The 21,252-nt window shown below is 33.9% G+C and overlaps 1 protein-coding gene across 4 annotated transcripts in view; it reads left to right on the forward strand.

Moving 5' to 3' along the window:
- Positions 1-21,252, forward strand: part of CSN3 (COP9 signalosome subunit 3) — a 114,972-nt gene that overhangs the window by 3,802 nt on the left and 89,918 nt on the right. For all 4 annotated transcript variants that reach the window (XM_035372719.2, XM_035372720.2, XM_035372721.2 and 1 more), the window contains 2 exons: positions 3,331-3,443; positions 11,209-11,258. In XM_035372719.2, the coding sequence (XP_035228610.1) occupies positions 3,331-3,443; positions 11,209-11,258 (163 nt within the window). The remainder of the gene's footprint in view (positions 1-3,330; positions 3,444-11,208; positions 11,259-21,252) is intronic.

The following is a 21,252-nucleotide window of genomic DNA, read 5'->3' on the forward strand; positions in this document are numbered from 1 at the left end:
TCGTGAAAACAAAATGGCATCCAAACAAAAACTAGCAGGTTTGGTCGCCAAAAAATCGCCAAGTTACCATAATCCAAAGATAACCCAAAATTTCCCAGAATAATGCAAACGATTATGTCATAATAGGGTTTCCATAACGTCCAACTACTCAGGTTACCATAAATGATACAACAACTTGGCGTAAAACGAAACAACAACTTAGCAATAAATGAAACAGTAACTTCACGATAATACAAGGGGTACCTTAAAGTCAACTCTACCCCATAATGTATAAGCATTTATAACGGAAATAGAAATTCATCTAAAAAATATAAATTGGTATTAATGTACTGAAATTACCCAGTTAAACGTGCTAAACGAAAAAATTTGTCTTAAATTCCAGTTAACACAGAAAACAATATATTCCTTACACCAGCAGTGGTTTGCTAATTTTGATGACCATGGTGATGCATCAAACTGTTCTGTCATCTTAGATAATCAATAATATTTTTTATTTCAATTTAATCATCTATTTATGTCACACCTGCCATCCTCTGAAAGGTTATTGTTAGAAAAGCATTAACAATATATTATCTTGTTAACATTTTACACCATAAAAATTGATTTATTCTCATAATTTTAGATGACAATAACCAATAATAAAAATAAAAGCATTACTTATTTAAAATGCACATTTTTGCGGCCTACGGAAACAAATTATTTTAGAGGTTGGAACCCTCATGGTTCGTAGAGCTGTTAATAATTAAGAACACAATGTGAGCAGCCGTGTTACAAATTAGCATTCACCCTTCTCGCCGTATTTTCTTCCTTTCACCCCGAACCGAGAACTGGCATCTATCTACGCAAATATTTCTATCTGTTTGTTGTTAAAAAAATTCAGAAATAATAATAATAAATAAGAGAAGAATAATATATATCTGCAAATGCGAACAACAACAGTGATAATTCAACAAAATGAACGCAAGAGGAATGGTTGCAAACTTTAAACAGGTGAATAGGATAAATTCACTGGGTTACCAGGTTTGAACTATTATCGCCAAAGTCGGCAATGTTTACATTTACCGGGTTCTCTGCGGAAGTGCTTCCAAAATCCCCAAATTGCACCAAAATGGCATAGCGCACTTCCTTGACTTTATCCATGTACACGTCGACCTCTTTTCACTTCTTTACTTTGTCCATGTACACATCGATATATTTTCACTTAAAAGTCAAAGGAGCACCCAATTGTACAATATAGGCAAACAAAAAATACATAATCTCAATAAACTACATTTTAAACCAAACAATAAAATAACATAAAAAAGGAATACCATGTTAGCTCTAGTGTAGAATTGGGTGCCCCTTCGATTAGCGGCAATTTTTTGTAACATTTTGGCAATGAAATCTTATTTCTGGTTACCATGATAGTGTAACTTTGCTTTTAGCCTCCTGATTTTTTTAAAAATAAAAACAGATTGATGTGTACATGGACAAATTTAAACAGTGCCCAATGCCTATTTTGTGCAATTCTGGGATGTTTTTTTAAGTGAAAACAGAGCGATGTGTACATGGACACAGAGTTTATGCAATTATTTGACTTTTTATTTTGGTTTTGTGTAGCGGCCATCTTGAAATTGTGTCTTCCTGGCTTCGATCTTGGCATCAAAAAAGAATCGCCAAAAAACAAGGGGCACCCAGTTGTAAACTTTTACCAACATGTAACATGTAAACTTTTACCAACATTTAAGCACTACAAAAAGCAAATAATATTGGTGAATATTCGGATTATGGTAACTTGGCAAAATCTGGCAACCAACCTTGCTACAGCAACCTGCTAGATTTTTTTTTGACGCCATTTTGTTTTCACGAAGTAAAGGCTTTTTTTTTTTTTTTTACTCAACATTTTTTCCAACAATCTGCTAGCTGAATTACGCTTATGCTAGAACTTTTATGGAATAAAAGTGCTTAATCGTGACGAAGATTAGGTGTGAAATTGTTTCTAAGTGCTTATTGGCTAAAATCACGATTGGAATTTTCCAGAAAGTAGTGGAACAAACGTGCACAGAAATTTCTTTTTACAGGGAAAATTTATATATGAAACATATAAATAATTTTTCTCATAAATTAGAAAAATTTGCAGGAAAATTTTGTGAATCTTTGAAGTCTGTAAAAAGGACTGGAACTGTGTACTTCTCAGATTATTGCTAAAGTCCTAGCTAGTAACCTTTATCGCCTTACCTAAATGTCGCCAAACTAGCTGTTACCATATTCCAAAGATCAGCCCAAATGTTCTCTTACCCTATTTAGAAGTTCCTCCGTCTTTAGTCTGTGACACACAAAATTCCTTAACAGCATCCAAAAACTTCCTAAAATTATCTGAACTCGAATCCATGTATCGGCATTGCCACATCTGAACCTTTCTTCCTACAAACCCATTCAAATCCATCTAAACGGTTTCTACATTCGACTAGATGCATATCCTTCTTACATACAGGACACTTATAATGGCTATTAAGTAAACCTTCATTTACACACCAGTCAATTAACGCTTTTTCCCTTTCATTCCAAATCGTATAGACTTCAAATTAATCTTGCTAATTCAGCCATACTACCGTCTAAATAATATAACCAACACACACCACAAAAGTGCTTATAAAACATCCCATGATTCAAAATTTCCCCGAATCATGCACCCGATTACATCACAATACAGTGCACATAACATTCAACTACTCAGGCTACCATAAATGAAACAACAACTTCGCCATAATACAAGGGGCACTTTAAAGTCTACTCTAACCTTTGAATGTTCTTGAAAAAACTATAACTAAGTTGACTGTAATCATATGGGAAGGGAGGAAGGAAAAAAGCTGATGCTTTCAGAATTGCAAAGAAAAATGTTAAACTTCAACAGTGCTTGGATAATGTTATTGAAGATGCTAATTTGAATAAGTAGGTAGAAGCAATAGCTAGAACAGGAGTTGCCTAAAAGTCAGCTATGAGCCTGTTGAAATAATTCTAAGAGAAATGGTTCTATGTTGGCCTACTATTGAGTTTCTTCTTGTCTTAACAGTATCATAACAATGAAATAATTTAAAGTCATAATTGTTATATAAATTACATACATTTGTTAGCGTTAATAACCTTCGTATTAAGCAGTTGTAATGAAATTCAGCTGTGTTTTAATGACAGGCTTTAATTTATTTCATATTTAAGTTTCATTAAGTACAAATTATATTTTTTATTACAGTTTGTTGTGCAAAGGTTTAATAAATGAAGTTATGGGTGGGTTTAAAATGCATATTTTATGTGTAAATTATTAATATTGAAAACTTGCTATATTATTTTCAGATGTGTAAAATTTAGCCTGCCAAACATTCCTGAATATGAAGTCTTGTATGCTCAAGTTCAAGAATTTATTACAAGTTGTAATGGAGAACAAGTTCGTTTTGCACCAGATATTTGTAAGTAATTTTCTCTCTTAATTTTCATTTTAAAATTAATAATATGCTGAATGTTATTTATGCATCATTTCATAAATCAGGGCTCACTGATTTCTGCCAAAGTAGCTGTAATCAGTTAAAAATGATTATAAAAGTGTCAGAAACTGATGAAATAAGTGAAAACTGTAGAGTACTAAAGGGGAAAAAACGAATAAATACAATAAACAAAAGAAGAAAAAAATTAAAGTTTAATTCATTCACGTACAGAAAACAGTGGATGACATAAGTGGAAAGTGATAAGGAAGAGTTTTTTTGGGGGGGGGGAGGGAGGGAGGCATGAGCAATATCTTCCATGAAAACATTAGGTCACACTCTTTCTGGGGCATCTTTTATCTTTTCTTTGTCTTTTAGTACTGTTCTTCTTGAGACTTACTATGCTTCTACTTCACTCCAATTATGTTCAGTATGATTTGTTGTCTACATTTTAAAATGTTTCTTAAGCGAGATATGACATTATTGTTGAAAGTGCTTATACTGTAGCTTACTACTGCTTTTTTAGGGAGGTGTGTGTCTTTGTGGCAAGCGGCCTGCCTACCTGACCACAAGTGGCCCTATGGTTTAATTAAGCTCTTCCAGTTATAGGTACAAACACAGCACACACTAAAGTAGAATTCCCACTGTATGAGTGGTAGCACACTACCACTTGTACAGTGTCATTGTGTCAATAGTAGTCTGTATCAGTGATCTACTGTCTCAGTCTGTAAAATAGAATTCTCACTTTATTAGGGTGGTACATAAAAATTTTCATGTTATCCTATTTTGCACATGTTTGCAGTCAAAGAATTGGCTTCATTTTTTCTTCCTCGCTTCAAAACATTTCTTCCGCAATCTCCATTTGTAAGGTTTTGTTCTGAACTTTACTCAGTTTCTTATTGAACTCATTTTTTTAACCCTTTCTATATATTCATTCTTAACTTCCAACCCCATGGTTTTGCAGAGAAACACAATATCACAAATAACAAAAATATCCTAAGTGTCGAAGAATGGCTGAATTCAAAGTTCTATAAGCCGCTTGCTGCCAGTCGTCACTTACTGCAGCTAGTAAGTTAATGAGGGTTAAGCGATGGAAAATTTTAAAATAGTGTTTCTGGAAGTTGTATGTTAATTCGACATGAGAAATTATCCCATAACACCTCTGAAAATCATTTGTCATCTTGAGTGTTTGTAGCTCAAGATACCGCTCATCATCCAGCATGATTTTGTTCAGATTATTTTAGAATTAGAGGCATTTGTAATCCAGTGTTTCACTATATATTTTAAAATGTAACTTCAATTTAAGTGTTAACAATATTTATTCAAAGTTGCATAACAGGTAGTTAAAGGTTACATGTCGCATTTGAAGTTCAAGCTGACTTTTACTTCATGAAGTAGTCTATTGTGGAAGGCTTGTTTCAAAACCCAAGGTATTTCTCAATTTATTTTAAAAAGTGTAAGAGTGAAGAATATTCTTTCAGGCTCGTCAGTATTTGTAGGTGATATCATCATTATGCAAGTCTGTTGTGAAAACTTCATTTGCAATAGTAGAAACATGTAGAAGCTGAAATTTGTTCAGGAAAATAGTAAATTTTGCTTGAAAAGCTTTGAAGTAAAGCATTAAACATAAGTTTTTGCTGTTACCTGATTATCCTACTTTTGACCTATTGCATAAAGTTTTCATAAGGTCAGGTTATCATCAGCCATTAGTGCCAACCACATTTCATGAGCATTTGCAATAGAAGTTTATTTATGTGTTTATTAAACTTTTATGCAGTGTGAGAATGATAGGTTTTAATAGCTGCAACAAATGTTTTACTTCTTTGATATCATTTTTTTGATTTAAAAATATCTTTTTTTTCTTTTTTTTTTTTTTCTTTTTGTACATGACTAGACATTGGCTTCTCAAGTATTTTTTGGGAAATTCTAACTAGCCATCTCATCATCTTTGAGAATTTTGTCCAGGGTAGACTGCTGTTACACAGTGAGAATGGGAAAGGACATCCAGAAACAACCAAGCGAGAATGGGAAAGGACATCCAGAAACAACCAAGCGAGAATGGGAAAGGGCATCCACCAGTGGTATAGCTAAGATTCCAGCGCCCAGGGACAACTGAAGAATTTGCACCCCTTTCTGTGGGCCAAGAATGGAAAACACATACCTGCCAACTTTTACGAATTTTTTGTAATTTTTACGAAAATGCGTTTGTCTTTACGATTTTACGATCGTAATCCATTTTTTATGATTTTTTTCCTTTTTCAAGTGTGTTTTTAGTGATTTTTGTCGAAATTTTAGAATTTTTCATCAATTCAGCGATTTTTGCGAATTGCATCATGTTTTACTGACTACTTCGAATCCAGTAACCTGCGGTTTCTCCCAACTCGTCGCAATGCGCTGAACTTGTTTCTCCCACTCTTTTCTTTGTGGGCACCAGATTATTTTTTTCACGTTCGCTTCAGCAGCAAGGGAATTACTCGGCTCGGACTCAGCGAGCATGGATTGTCGCATTCTGGGTTTTTTTTTTTTTTTTTTTTTTTTTTTTTGTTTGTTTGTTTGCACATGCTACGAATTTTCTTAATACGTCGTTGTTACGAAATGAGTTAAAAAAAAAAGGTATTCTCAATATTTTCGGCTTGCCTACAAAGCCGAATTTCCAACAATTAAAGAATTCTTCAAAGGAAATAACTGCTTTTTGCAACGTGTGCGTGTGTGACTTCATAATAAGTCACGGTGGAAGAAGCGACATTGTGAAGCATGTTAAGTCTAAAAAGCATGAAGTTAATGCTTCGGCTTTGACAACGTCAAAGAAAGTGGATGATTTTTTTTCAAATTCGGCTACGAATTCGGATGCTGATGTCATTTTGGCAGAGTGTTTGTTTACTGCATTCCTCATCGAACACAACGTGCTGCTAAGCGCCGCCGGTCAACTTTTCAGGCGGATGTTTCCCGACTCCAAGATTGCTCAGAAATATGCTTGTGCGGGCACGAAAACATCTTCTATTGTGAACGAAATTGCTTGCGATGTACAAAGTAAAACGATAGCTGCACTCCAGAATTCAGCATTTTCAGTGTCAATCGATGGCAGCAATGACAGCGATTGGAAGCTTTACCCCCATCGTTGTCACATATTTCTGTGATGTTTCCAATGAAATGAAAACTCATCTTTTCCGTCTTCCATTGTTAAATGGAGACGCTATGGGAGAAAATATTGCCTCCTTGGTAATTAATGAGTTGAAACAACTTAACATCCCAATATCAAACTGCATTTCATTTGGTGCAGATAATGCTCATGTCATGGTGGGTGACAAAAAGGGTGTAGCCTCTTTCCTCAAAAAAGAACAAAATGAATTAATTGTGATTGGATGTCCATGCCACTTAATTAATTTGGCAGCAGAAAAAGCTGCAGCTGTAATTCCACAAAGTAATGCTGAGTGCGAGAGAGTCTTCAGTGTTGTGAAGAAAAACAAAACTTATGTTTCGTTCTTCAATTTCACGAAAAACTCTAGAAAACATTTTAATTGCTAATTGTTATGACAGGAAATTTTCCAAAGAATTTTTGGCTACAGCCAAAAAATGCACTCTAAATTCATTGCAATAATTTTTTTTGTGTAACATTAAGTTCTTGTTTTATGTTTCCTAATAAATTTTTTAGTTACTACTTAATTGATATTTACTAATGCAAGTACAATTTTCTTTTGGTTGATCTTTACAATATGGTAACTGGTAGTTTGGCGACATTTTGGAGGCGATAAAGGTTACTACCTGGGACTTTGGTAATAATGTGAGCAGTACTCAGTTCCGATTACGCATTATTTTGCGTGAGGGAAATGAGAGATCATGGGATATGTCATGTGATATTAATGGACGAATTACGGTTCTTTAATCGGAAAAGGGGGGAAATCGGGAAAAAATGTGGAAATTTTGTATTTAGCTTTATTCTGTGTTGTGTGAAACAGTGTTGTTTAATTTTTGGATCCCATGGCCCTAACTAAAGTGAATTCGAAATGGGTATTTAGGCATTGTGATAAAGAGAAGTTTCCTTTTTATTTAGCGGAGGAAGTATGGAGGAAAAATTCGCAGAAAAAATCTTTCAATAATTTTATTGAATGGATTAGAAAAGTGTATCCGCCACGTAATCAAGATTCTGAAGAAGATTAGGTAAGTTAGTATTTTTAATTATTTGAGGATATTATTTTTATGCATTGTTCTAAATGTAAGGTGGAAAGGAATTTGGTATTATTGGGAAAATTGTTATTAGCAATGATTTAGTTTAAAGTAATTAGGATTGTAAGGTAATTTTTATTAATTTAATGTATGTGCTCATTTATATTTTAAGTAGTGTTTTTGAATTTAATTATATTTTAATGAAATGATAGTTATTTTGTGAATTTTACATTTGTAGGAATTTGGTATACGTTTGAGTTGAAGTAAACGTGCATGGAAATAATTTAAATATCTGACACTAAGTATTTGTAATGCTTGCAATATGAATTCGTTGGTGACGTTTATAATATAATAGATGATTTAGAGGTAAAAGTTTTTGGATATTTTATTTATTTTATATGTGGAAATGTTCATATTTGGAAAGGGTAAATACTTTTTCGCGATCAGGTAATTTCATATATGTTCTTTTTACCGGGTTTAAAGATTGAGAAAATTGTCATGTATTTTTGTAAAATTTTTCTAATTTATGAGAAAAAAGCAGTGTACATGAATATAGTGAAGAGTGTGCGCAATGCCATTTTTGTGCAATTCTGGTATGTTTTTTTAAGTAAAAATAAGTCGACGTGTACATGGTTTAGTGATATTTTAATTAAATGATAGTTATTTTGTGAATTTTATGTTTGTAGGAATTTGGTATACGTTTAAGTTGAAATAAACGTGCATGGAAATAATTTAAATATTTGATACTAAGTATTTGTAATGCTTGTGGTATGAATTCGTTGGTGACGTGTATAATGTAATAGATGATTTAGAGGTAAAAGTTTTTGGATATTTTATTTATTTTATATGTGGAAATGTTCATATTTGTAAAGGATAAGTACTTTTTCGCGATCAGGTAATATCATATATGTTCTTTTTACAGGGTTTAAAGATTGAGAAAATTGTCATGTATTTTCGTGAAATTTTTCTAATTTATGAGAAAAAAGCAGTGTACATGGATATAGTGAAGAGTGTGCGCAATGCCATTTTTGTGCAATTCTGCGATGTTTTTTTAAGTAAAAATAAGTCGGCGTGTACATGGTTTATGTGTATGTGTTATTTTGAAAAACGCATAAGGAGTATGGTATTGTGCACTTTTTCCCAATTTTGCAGTGAATATTTGTCTTGATTAAGCAGTTTTGTTTGATAAAATTTCTAGCATGAGTGTAATTCGGCTACTAGATTGTTGGAAGAAGTGTTCAGTAGATAAAAAGAAAAGAAACATGTCTTTACTTCGTGAAGACAAAATGGCGGCGGGGGAAAAAAATATAGGGTTGCTGTAGGAGAGTTGGTTGCCAAATTTTTGCCAAAAAATCGCCAAGTTACCATAATGTAAAGATCAACCTTTCTTTTTTCTATTTGTATAAATTGTTATTTTTTTAATATCAAAGCATGATATTAATTCTTTGTGTTCTTCTGAATTTTGGAGAAATCTTCTGAATTTTTATCTTTAGAGGTTGGCAGGTATGAAAACATTTCATTAACAAAATTTCGTAGCATCAGTTTGGTGCTCCCTTAACTACTTCCAAATATTATTCAAGGTGATAATATTTAGTTGTAACGAAAGTTTTCTGCCAAAAAGTTTTCTGAATTAAGTTAGGAAAAAAAAAAAAAAAAAAAAAAAAAGAAAACATGAAAAAAGTACCTTTAATGCGGGTAGTAATCACCGCCAAAATCTATGATTTTCTGCCAAAATTTTGGTAGTTTTTCGCCCAAGAAACTTGGTGACCGCGATTCCAAAAATAGATCAACCTGATTTTGGACGCTGTATACAGAATGGAAGAAAGCACAAGCAAGATGTAGCTGCAGGTGTGAGAAAAGATAGAAGTATGAAGGAGCGATATCAGGGATATGTGGTGGGTGTGGCAAAAGATCCCATTCAAGTCTGTATAGAGTCCAGCCAGTGAATGCAGACATATGTAATCTTGCATTATCTTGATGGAACATTACTGTTTTGCTCTGGAACTCAGTTCGACGTTTTTGCATGATAGCCATGTCAACATGGACTAGAATTTTGCTGTATATTTTATTGTCAATGGTTTTACCGTTTTCCAGATACTTTTCGTGGATACCGTGGCAATCTCACCAGATGCAAAGCCTGATCTTTTTGTTAGTGAAATTATGCTTTGCGACACTGCCAGCGTGCACACTGGGTACAGACGAACCCCTTTTTGAGCCTGTGTTGTTAAAGTAAATCCACTTTTCTTCACAAGTGATGATTCGATCCAGAATTTTGTCCTTACATTGATATTCGAGCAGATTAGGGCTGGCCCGAACACGCCTGTCCTTATCTGCTTGAGTCAAATTATGTGGCACCCAAAGATTGAACTTTTACGTCAAGTTTATATGATGCACTGCATAACTAATGGACATAGCACTAATGTCTAACTCCTTAGCAAGCTCTCCAGTTGTTGCATACTGATTTTCTTCTGCAAGTTCTCACAGGCAGGACTCATCAGCATTGGTAGGCTGGCTTATTGAGTAATATAAAGCTAAGATGAATTTTGAATCAAACAATGAAATAACATAAAAAATGAAATTCATCTTAGCACTACACGAAGGAAATATATCCACTTTATTTACAAATTTCTGAGCCTTCAGTCAAACAAAATTTCTTAACAGCATTTAAAACTTCCTAAAATTACCTGAACTAGAATCTGTATACTGGCATTACCACATAAATTCACAAAAATAAGAGTAAAAAATATCTTCCAACATTTGACCATACGCATTTCCTTCCTACAAACAGGACACTTAATAATGGCTACTAAGTAAACCTTCATTTACGTACCAGTCAATTAATGCTTTTTCCCCTTTCTTTCAAAATCATACAGAAACTTCAAATAAACCTTACCACAATCAGCCATTTTACTATGTAAACGACAAAATAACAATGTACTTCTTATCCAAAATCGGACACACAAACACAAACCTTTCCAAATCTTTTCCCATCATTCAAATTCACTGTAATAACGCAAACAATTACATGATAATAGAGTTTCCATAGCAATCAACTACTCAGGTTACCATAAATGAAACAACTTGGCGATAAATGAAATAACTTGGCAATAATCCAAGGGGCATCCTTTTATCTATTCTAACCATTTTAAACAATTAAAACTTGCTTCTCTGGAAAGGGTTAAAATTTGTTTTCTCATGGTAAAAGGCTAGCCCTGCTGTAAATGAAGGCATGTGATTTTTGTTTATTGCTATTTTTATTTATTCCATTTTTAAAATTCAGTTTATTGATATTGTTGATGATATAGTTGTTTAATAGTTTTAATATGCACATGTATTGTGTTATTTGTCAGTTAAGTATTAGTGTTGCATTGTTGTTATGTTAGCAAAACTAAGCATTCATATATATATACTTTTAATTACAATTTTAAAACTATATTTATCATCTCATCTATATCTATAGATCTGAGGTGATAATATAGTTTTAAAATTGTAATTAAAAGTATAATGAATATCAAAATATTATGTAATTTTTGTAATAATATTTCTTGTACATGTTACTTATATTTTAGATATTTGTATTTCGTTTCAGTTGCTCAGCTGTGCCATTTATTCACTCGGAGTTTAGTAGAAAGGCAACAGGTTAGATGATGGCATTTATTTTGTATTTTGTTGCTATTAGGTAACCAAAAGTAATTTATTAAAACTTTTTCCTTTTTGATGAGTAAAAAACAACTAGGGCAAGAGTAGCCTTTTGGAGGCAAAAAATCATCTGAGACATTGTCTCCTAAACTAAGAAGGCTGAAAAAATAAAATTAATTTTAAAGCAAAAATAGTTAAACATAAATCAACATACTATTACTTGCCTTTATGAATATTTTGTGAAGCTACTGTCATCTTTATAAACACAGTTTTTATAGTATATAGTTGCACTTGAATTCTAGAAAGAGATTAAGTGATGATTTTTTTGTGTTTAAGTAACATCAGCTGGTTTAACGTTATTCCAGTTAATTACTTTAATTCATTCTTAGAAGTTTTTTCAGACATTTTCACAATATTGAAACAGGCTTCATCCTCAGTTTTTTGTGTCTTTTTAATTTTTGAAATAAAATGTTCTGGAAGTTCAGAAACAAGGTCTGAATGTATGAAAAATATTATGAACTGTTGATTCATAAAGTTTGCATCTATGTAGAGGCGAATTTATAAGATTTCTGTCCAGAGCAAAGCAAAACATTAAAAAATTTTCATTTGCAAAGTTTCACAAAGTTCTGCATTCAGTGTGGAAAAACACGAGGCTTGTACATGGCATTACATGAGTAATGAGGTAGATGAAAACATTATTATGCAAATATTTTTCTGTTGCTGAAATATTTTTGAAGGAAATGAAAAGAAATGTGATTTAATTTACTTAATAAACTTATTTTAATTTACTTAAAACTATCCTGCTGGATTAAATAACAGAGACTAATGCACATTGTATCAGTAAATACTCCCAAAGTCTATGAAAATAATCTTAGAAATGTGATATTTAATTTCCTTTCTTCTTTAACTACCATCAAATAATAAAAGAGGCAGATACTATGTAATGCAGTGGGTTTTTAAGCTTGTGAACTGAAAAATATTCAACAGCATATTCCATTATTTCACCACATTTTCTTTATATTTTATTATCTTAAAAAACTGAAAGCAGAATAATGCGTTCTTGACTTGCTCAACTAATGACAAATACCTATCATTGGAGGGTGTGAGGAAATCTTCTGCATGTTTCTATTCAATACAAAAGACAATTGTGAAATGTGCATTTTGTCAAGGTGCACAGTTGTCTTCCTATATATATAAACAAAAGCTGCCTTAAATTTTTAGTAATACATAATGTCTAGAATGTATTCTTTTTTTATTTGCTTTAGTAACCAAGTATGTTAAGAATTAAAGTAAAACATTTCCCAGATTTTTTACCTTAGTGAAATGTTAGTGCTGTATTAAAATGTTTATAATTGATATGCCAAATGATCCAGCAAGTATCAGTTTGGTTTGGTGTTAAGTATATACTGGGGCTATCAAAGAATAAATTTTGAGATCCTTCTTTTAAGATAAAATATAATAATGCTCACTGGTGTATAACAAGCATCTATAATTTCAAGCTACAATTTTTTAAGTATGTTTGCCATATAACACACACCCAATTCTTCAGGAAGAAACCTAAAATATACATGTGCAATGCTCGTATCTTTTGATGTCAATTATTCGAAGATATGTCCTAGCCTTTCGAACAATGGTAAACCACATTGACAAGTGATAAGGAGAACAATATGTATGTGGGTTAAATGCTTGAGGAAGTAAATATTCCAGCAAAGAGGGTGCATTGTATTCAGTGCAAATGTCCAAAAGAATGTTATTGTAGAGCATTTCCAACCTTAATGAATTCGAAAATTAAGTTAGATGTTTTCTCTTCTGTAGTCATTTGAAGCCATAATTTTTAAGTGAAAATCGAAGGCTTTAGTTGAAATATAGTTAATATAAAGTCTCCTTTTAGCACTAAATATGGCTCCCACGAAAAGAAACTGGAGGGTTTTGGTTACTACTTCTGTGGGAGTGACTGTCAGGTTACCCTGTGTTGAGGGGTTGCAGGTAGCGTATCTGACTCCTTGTAATAATTGAGTTCACAAGCTTCCTTGTAAATTCAAATGCAAAACTATTCATTTTGTGAAAGAAATTGAAAATTGTGCTGCAGTAAGGATGTTTGGTGTTGGTGAAAGTTGGAATGGATAATGATTATTTATTTATGGATCAAAATATGTGAAAAGGAAACAAAATTCGATGATATGCCTGAAGATGTAATGGAAGACGAATATGGTTAACTCTTTGTGGTAACCGATAATGAAAATGTTTAATTTCATTAAGGTGCACTTTTAATATTTAATCATTTCAAGCAGTATTTTCGTGCATGTAAGAATCTAATTTTTTCCTTTTAAGTTATCATTTTTATATATAAAATAATAACCAGCGTATAACATGCACCTGTAAATTTTGGTCATATTTTTTGTATTAAAAGTGCACATTATATGCTGGAATATGTGATAATTGTAAATATACTTTAATTTTTCGGAATTTTGATGATGTTTCTTTGACATATCTTACATACATGTAGAACTAAAATAATATTTTGCACAAGCAAGCTAGCTTCTGTGTTTTTTTTTTTTTTTTTTTTAAAAAAAACACACTAGTTAAATCAAGCTAGGAACTTTCAAAATTAGGATATACAGGGTGATTCGCTATGAGACCGACAAACTTGCAGGTTATGTAGGGGATACAGAGACGACTCGGAATCGCATAGGAATGTAGGGTCGCAAATGCTGTAGTTGCGAGTTATGGTGCAAAGAAGCAAAGAAAAAGAACAGAAACAGCAAAACATTATAATAGGGCAGAAAACAGTTTATTGAAAGGTTGTACCACAACAGGTGTTCGAAATTACGACCAGAAGTCATCTGCAGGCCTCAAAGCAGTGCTGCATGGAATTCCTTACATTCAGATTCCTGGCCTGTCACATACCCCCCAGACAGACAGATATCCAAGCGACGAGGTCTTCAACTGAAGGAATGGGTATCTTGTGCATCAAACTCTTCATGTGATCCCATAATTCCATGCATGATAGGTCCAATGATCTGGCAGGCCAATGAACCGGGCCACTACGATTTATCCACTGCTGTCTAGAAGTTATGTAGAGGTGTCGCTGTATGTCAATCATGTAATGTGGAGAAGCCTTGTCATGCTGGTACCACATAGACCTACACCAAAACTATCATGCATATGTTTATTCTTCTGGGGCATTGGTCGGCAAAGTGCGGCTCCAGAGCCGCATGTGGCTCTTTGGCTCCTTAAGTGCGGCTCTGGTACAAATATCCATGGAAGGTGCAATAATATTTTCATTTAAAAAAAAAACTTGGTAATAAAAAAATTACATCTTATTTTGATAAATTTAAATTCTTTTATAAATTGAGAACATGTATAATTTTTTGTTTGAGTAAAAAGATAGATAGGTAATTAAAATTTTATATTGTTGTAAAAATACGTAACGAACATCGAGTTTAATTGTATTAGTTTTCGTAAAGGTAAACATAAACCATGTACAAGCTACCGGCATGCGCGTGCATGCTTTTTATAAAGTAGTGAAGGTACAAATTGGCATCACAGAGCAGCAGTTGCAGTGTGAACAGTTTGGCTTATCTATCGTTGTCCTGTCTTATTAAAATGTTGTTATATTTTTGTAATCTAGCTGCACATCTTGCAGGTATTTTTATATGATTTTATTACACCTGCTATGTATGTTTGTGGTTCCGGTACAAAATTTGTAATCGATTTTTCGATAACTTCTATTTGTTCAAATGTTGGAAGTTTTCTTCCATTTTTGGTCATATTAAAAGTTTTGTTATTCCGATGATGGGAATTTTTTTTTTTTTTTCTTTTTAGTGCAGTTACATATATTAATAAAATTGTATTTCTTAAAAAGATTTTTTGTTTAATTTTTATTTTCATTAATTTCATAATGATAATTTTGGACTGGTGGCTTTAGAAAAAAATATATTTGGAATATTTTTATAGGCACCCCAATTAACATGGCTACCCAAAAAAAAGCAAAGAAAAACGGAAGATGAAAACCACGAATTTAAGGTTGAGTGGACCGAGAATTTTGCGTTTATTCAAAACTTCATTGGACTTCCGACATGTCTTATTCGTAAGGAGAAATTAGCGCATAACAAGAAGTCAAATTTAGAGAGACACTTTACAAAAAGCACGCGTCATTTAGCACTAAATATCCTACCGGCGATGCAAGGAAGAAAGCAGTTGAGGAACTTCAGAAGAGTCCGTCAACTTCTGTGTTTAATAACTGGATGCAATCTTCCCTCAATATTAGTATGACAAGTTTTGTTTGTAACCAAGAGATTGCTAAGAGAGGAAAACCGTACACAGACGGCAGATACGTAAAAAATTGTTTTATAAATGCATCTGAAAAGCTATTTCGGGATTTTAAGAACAAGCAGATATTCTGAAAAGAATGAAAGAGTTACCATTGTCTGCCAAAACCATTAAAGATAGAACAATTTAAATGTGTTTGAATATAACCATGCAGCATATCGAAGATCTGAAATTGGTTTCGGCTTTATCAGTAGCAGTTGACGAGTCTGGTGACATAAATGATACAGCGCAAGTTTCACTTTTTGTAAGATTTGTGTCTCATTCAGGCCCTAAAGAAGAACTTTTAGGATTATTGCCACTCAAAGGTCAGACACATGGAAAAAATATTGTGTAATCGAGTGTATGGATAAATATCCTATTCCCCTCAATAAAATTATGTCGATTTCAACAGATGGGGCCAAACATATGACTGACGTATGAAAAGGGGTTGTTGCTATTTTGAAAGAAAAAATTAATCACGAGATACTTGTTTACCATTGTATCATTCACCAAGAAGCACTTTGTGCACAAACATTTCCGGAAGAAATTTGTAAAGTTATGGAATTAGTGATTACCATTATCAACTCCATTTTAGCTAAAGCTCTTAATCATAGCCAATTCAAAGAATTTTTATTTGAAAGGGAGAGTGAGTATGCTGATCTTCTGCTTCATAACAAGGTACGTTGACTATCAAGAGGGAACGATGTAAAACGTTTTGCGTCCCTTTTTCCGGAAATTAAAGCATTTTTTCTTGAGAAGGGCGTTCACTATCCAGAACTAACAGACGATCAGTGGATCCCAAACTTTTATTTTATGGTAGACGTTACGTCTCATCTAAATCAGCTTAATCATAAACTACAAGGGAAAGGAAACTTAATTTTTTTCGATGTTAGAAGAAGTAATAAGATTCGAAAACAAATTATCCATTTTTGCACAGGATTTTGAAAGGGAAACACTGTTTCACTTTCCGAGCCTGCTCAAGCATCGCCAAGAAAATAATTCCTCTATTGATAAACACAATTTTAAAACAATAATTTTAAATATGAGGGAAGCATTTATCAGCAGGTTTCAGGAATTTAAAAACAGCAGAGCAGCTTTAACTTTTGTCAAAAATCCTCTTAATGCTATGATAATCGAGTTGAAATTTTCTCCTTTTGAAATTGACATTGGTAGCTTTGAAATACAATTGCTGGATTTAAAAAACAAGGAGATATGGCGCTCTAAATTCGAATGACTTTGTGTTGAATTGGAAATATTGGAGAAGAAAAAATGTGATCTTAGTTCACAACTTAGTAGTCTGCTTTGAATGACCTGGAGAAGGAAGACATGGTCATTTTAATGCTTGGAATAGTATTCCTGACTCTTACGATCAGCTGAAAAAGCTTGCGTTTGCTGTTCTTTCCCTTTTCGGTTCTACATATATATGCGAACAATCTTTTTCAAGCATGAACATTATCTAGAGTAAACTGAGAAATCGTCTTATTGATGAGAACTTGGAATCATGCCCAAAATTAAAAACAGCATACAAACCTGACTTACTCAAACTTTCCAAGGAGATGCAAGCACATTGTTCATATTAATAAATTATTATTAAGTATTAAATTTAGTTTTATTTAGTGTAATAAAAGTTTACTAAACAAGCAGGTTTGGCTCCCAAATTTTTTTAACTTGTTGTAATTGTGGTGATGGCGATAAGGAGCGCGCCTTGCGCCCTCCGATAAGTGTGGCAACCCTAGAGGAGAAATTTCTTACGAGTAGCGAGAGAGCGAAACAGGCAGGCTGTCGGGGAGTGTGCGCGAAGTTCCGAAATAAAGCTTAATTTTTATTGTGCACTATGTCTTGTTAATATTTATATTAATGCAGTAAGAACATAATCTGTGATATGGAATTCGAGGATTGGTGGTAAAACATATAGGAAATCCAACCATAATGGTAACCTGGACTGTGTTAAATTGTATGAACAGTTCTCAAGCACTTTCGGTTTTGACTACAAGCCATCACTCAAGATCTCCAAACCAGAAATAATGGATTACATCGGTTTTCATCCTCCGAATCACAGATGAGTACTAATTATAGATCATTTTATAATTCTGTTTTCTACTTATCATTTAATTTAATTTTCTTTAGTTACATTTTCCCTTTTATTTTGGCTTAAAAACCTTGCACAATGTCTGATGTTCATGCCGTCCAGATTCCGGTTTATAACCGATCAGACCCATCTTTATGGTTTATTATGTGTGAAAGTACTTTTGCTCTTGCCACCCCCAAACCTATCACAGAATCCATTACTAAATGTAATTATGTAGTTTTTCATCTTCCTCCAGATATCGCATCACTAGTACGGGATTTACTTATGAAACCAGACCCTATTGATCCATATGCAAAGCTTAAAACTGAGTTAATAAATCGTTCAGGAGAATCTTCTCAGCAAGAAATTCGCCAATTATTATCTGGAGAAGAATTAGGTTCTCGAAAACCTTCCGATTTGCTTAGAAATGAAACGTCGAGCAGAATCTTTAAATGTTCCTGATAACTTAATGTTAGAGTTATTCCTTCAACGTTTGCCTTCGACTGTTCAGTCTATTTTGACAGCGGTTTCCAATTTAACTGTAGATAAAGCTGCAGAAATTGCCGACAGAATTTTAGAAGTAAATCCAACCCCAGGGACTTGTGCCGTTTCTCGCACAGTCGATCAGTCTCTTGAGGATAAATTATTTAAACAAATAGAAAAATTAAACAAACGTATTGATCGCATTTCTCTTTCTCGTGGTCGCTCGCCAAACCGCGGAGATCACAATAGAGAAAGAAGCAATTCCAAAAGGAGAGATTATTCTGTTTGCTGGTATCATAGACGTTTTGGGAAAAAGTGTAGAGATGACAAATGTACAAAACCTTGTTCATGGCAGGGAAACGAAACCAGCAAAGAATAGAGGCGACTTATTCTTTGCCTCAAGTTTCACGTCGCCTGTTCGTTCGTGACCGTAGAACAAACCTTTCATTCTTGGTCGATACCGGCTCTGACGTGTCCTTACTTCCAGCAAATAATTCTCAAAAACGGAATTCGTCCCAACAAACACTTTTCGCTGCTAATTCTTCTACTATTCATGTTTATGGTCAAAAAACACTTTCTTTGGATTTCAAATGAAGACGACAGTTTACATGGACTTTTCTTATAGCAAATGTTAGTACACCCATTCTTGGAGCAGATTTTCTCCATTTCTTTGAATTGGTCCCTGATCTCAGAAACAAATGTCTCAAAGATTTAAAAACGCATTTTAAAACCGTCGGTTGCGTGAAAAATGCAAGCATTTATTCAGTAAAAACTGTATTTAATGATACACCATATCACAAAATTTTAAAAGAATTTCCTTCAATTACTAGATTACCAGATCCTAACCAACCTGTTAAACATAACACCGTTCATTATATCATAACTAAAGGTCCACCTGTGGTTGCAAAACCTCGTCGGTTAGCTCCAGATCGCTTAAAAATAGCAAAACAAGAATTTCAAACTATGATGCAATTGGGGCATTTGAGACCTTCGAGCAGCAATTATGCATCCCCACTTCACATGGTTCCAAAAAAGGGAAGTCTGGAATGGAGACCTGTAGGAGATTATCGAGCATTGAACGCTCAAACAATAAAAGACAAATACCCTATTCCATGCTTAGCCGATTTTACTGCTGCATTGCACGGTACTAAAATTTTTAGTCATGTCGACCTGATTAAGGCATACCATCAAATACCAATTAACCCAGCCGACATCCACAAAACCACCATATGCACACCATTCGGTTTATTCGAAAGTATCCGTATGCAATTCAGCTTATGCAATGCATCTGCGACTTTTCAACGTTTTATAGATGAAGTCACGCGGGATTTAGAAGGCGTTTACGCTTTCGTCGATGACTTGCTCATAGCCTCTAAAGATTCTGAGGAACATTGCAGGCATTTGAAAGCTTTATTTTCCAAACTTCAGGAATATGGACTTTGCATAAATGTTTCAAAATGCACCTTTGGTCAAACATCTATTGATTTCTTAGGTTTTCACGTTAGTGAAAACGGAATTGAACCTCTTCCTGACAAAGTCAAATGTATTTTAGAATTTCCTCAACCTACCACTCTCACTCAGCTTCGCCGATTTTTAGGCATGTTTAACTTTTATAGATGTTTCATACCTAAAGCAGCACATATTCTTTCTCCTTTAATAAAATTGTTAGAAGGCTATATTAATAAAAAGAAATCTCGTTCTCGTGTTCAGGATTCATCCCCACAATTAAATTGGAACGAGAATGCTGAACAAGCCTTTATTGCTGCCAAAAATGCCATTGCTCAGGCTACCCTTTTGAGACACCCTATTCCCGGAGCCCAGCTAAGCATCTGGGTAGATGCCTCAGACGTCGCAATCGGCGGCACACTTATGCAGTTGTCTCATCAAACATGGGAACCTATAGCATTTTTCTCTATGAAACTCAGTAAAAGTCAACAGAAATGGTCCGCGTACGATAGGGAATTATTTTCTATTTATTCTGCAATTAAGAAATTCCGACACATGTTAGAGGGCAGAAATTTTATAATTTATACGGATCAAAAACCGTTAATATACGCTTTTAAACAGAACCCTCATAAATGTTCACCTCGACAATTGCGCCATTTAGATTTTATTTCTCAGTACTCTACTGATATTAGGCATGTGCAAGGTTCAAAAAACGTCGTTGCTGACGCTCTTTCAAGAATCGAAACTGATTCCATAACAAAATCTCCATTTTTGGATTTTAAAAAATTTTCGGAAGCTCAACGGCATGATCCGGAGGTACAAGACCTTCTCAAAAACAACACATCATCTTTGAAACTGGAATTTAAACCGTGCCAATATTCTGATGGTAATATTCTTTGTGACATATCAACAGACATTCCTCGTCCATTTGTTCCGAATTCCTTTCGCAGCCTCATCTTTAATCATCTGCATAATCTGTCACATCCAGGAATTGCAGCTACTACGAAGCTTATTTGTTCTCGTTATGTATGGCCCGATATGAAACGTCATATCAAAAATTGGGTGAAACCCTGTGAATCTTGCCAAAAATCGAAAATTACTAGGCATACTAAAGCACCACTGGGCACATTCTCTCTTCCTGATGCACGTTTTTCAGAAATCCATATGGATATCGTCGGACCGTTACCTCCATCAGAAGGCAATGTGTACCTTTTGACTCTAATAGATAGATTCTCCAGATGGCCTGAAGCCATTCCCATCCCGGATATGAAAACGGAAACCATTTGCAGAACCATCTTCAACTGTTGGATATCTCGTTTTGGCTGCCCATCGATCATAACAACAGACCAAGGTTCTCAAATGAAATCCGCACTTTTTGCAGAATTCACACGCATTTTGGGTACGAACAGAATCACAACAAGAGCCTATCATCCAATGTCAAACGGCATTGTTGAACGATTTCATCGACATTTAAAATCTTCTCTCAAGGCTCACGAGACCAATAACTGGACTGAAACACTACCAGTTGTTATGCTTGGTATTCGGACAGCCGTAAAGGAAGATCTACAGTCATCTTGTGCTGAACTGGTGTACGGCACAACTCTCAAGCTGCCTAGTGATATGATAACGTCATCTAAGATATCTCCGTATGACACACAATTTATCACGAATCTTAGGCATAGAATG

The sequence above is a fragment of the Stegodyphus dumicola genome, chromosome 5, assembly GCF_044657685.1.
Source record: "Stegodyphus dumicola isolate Sdum_Otavi_A_Nest chromosome 5, ASM4465768v1".
Taxonomy (NCBI): Eukaryota; Metazoa; Arthropoda; class Arachnida; order Araneae; family Eresidae; genus Stegodyphus; species Stegodyphus dumicola.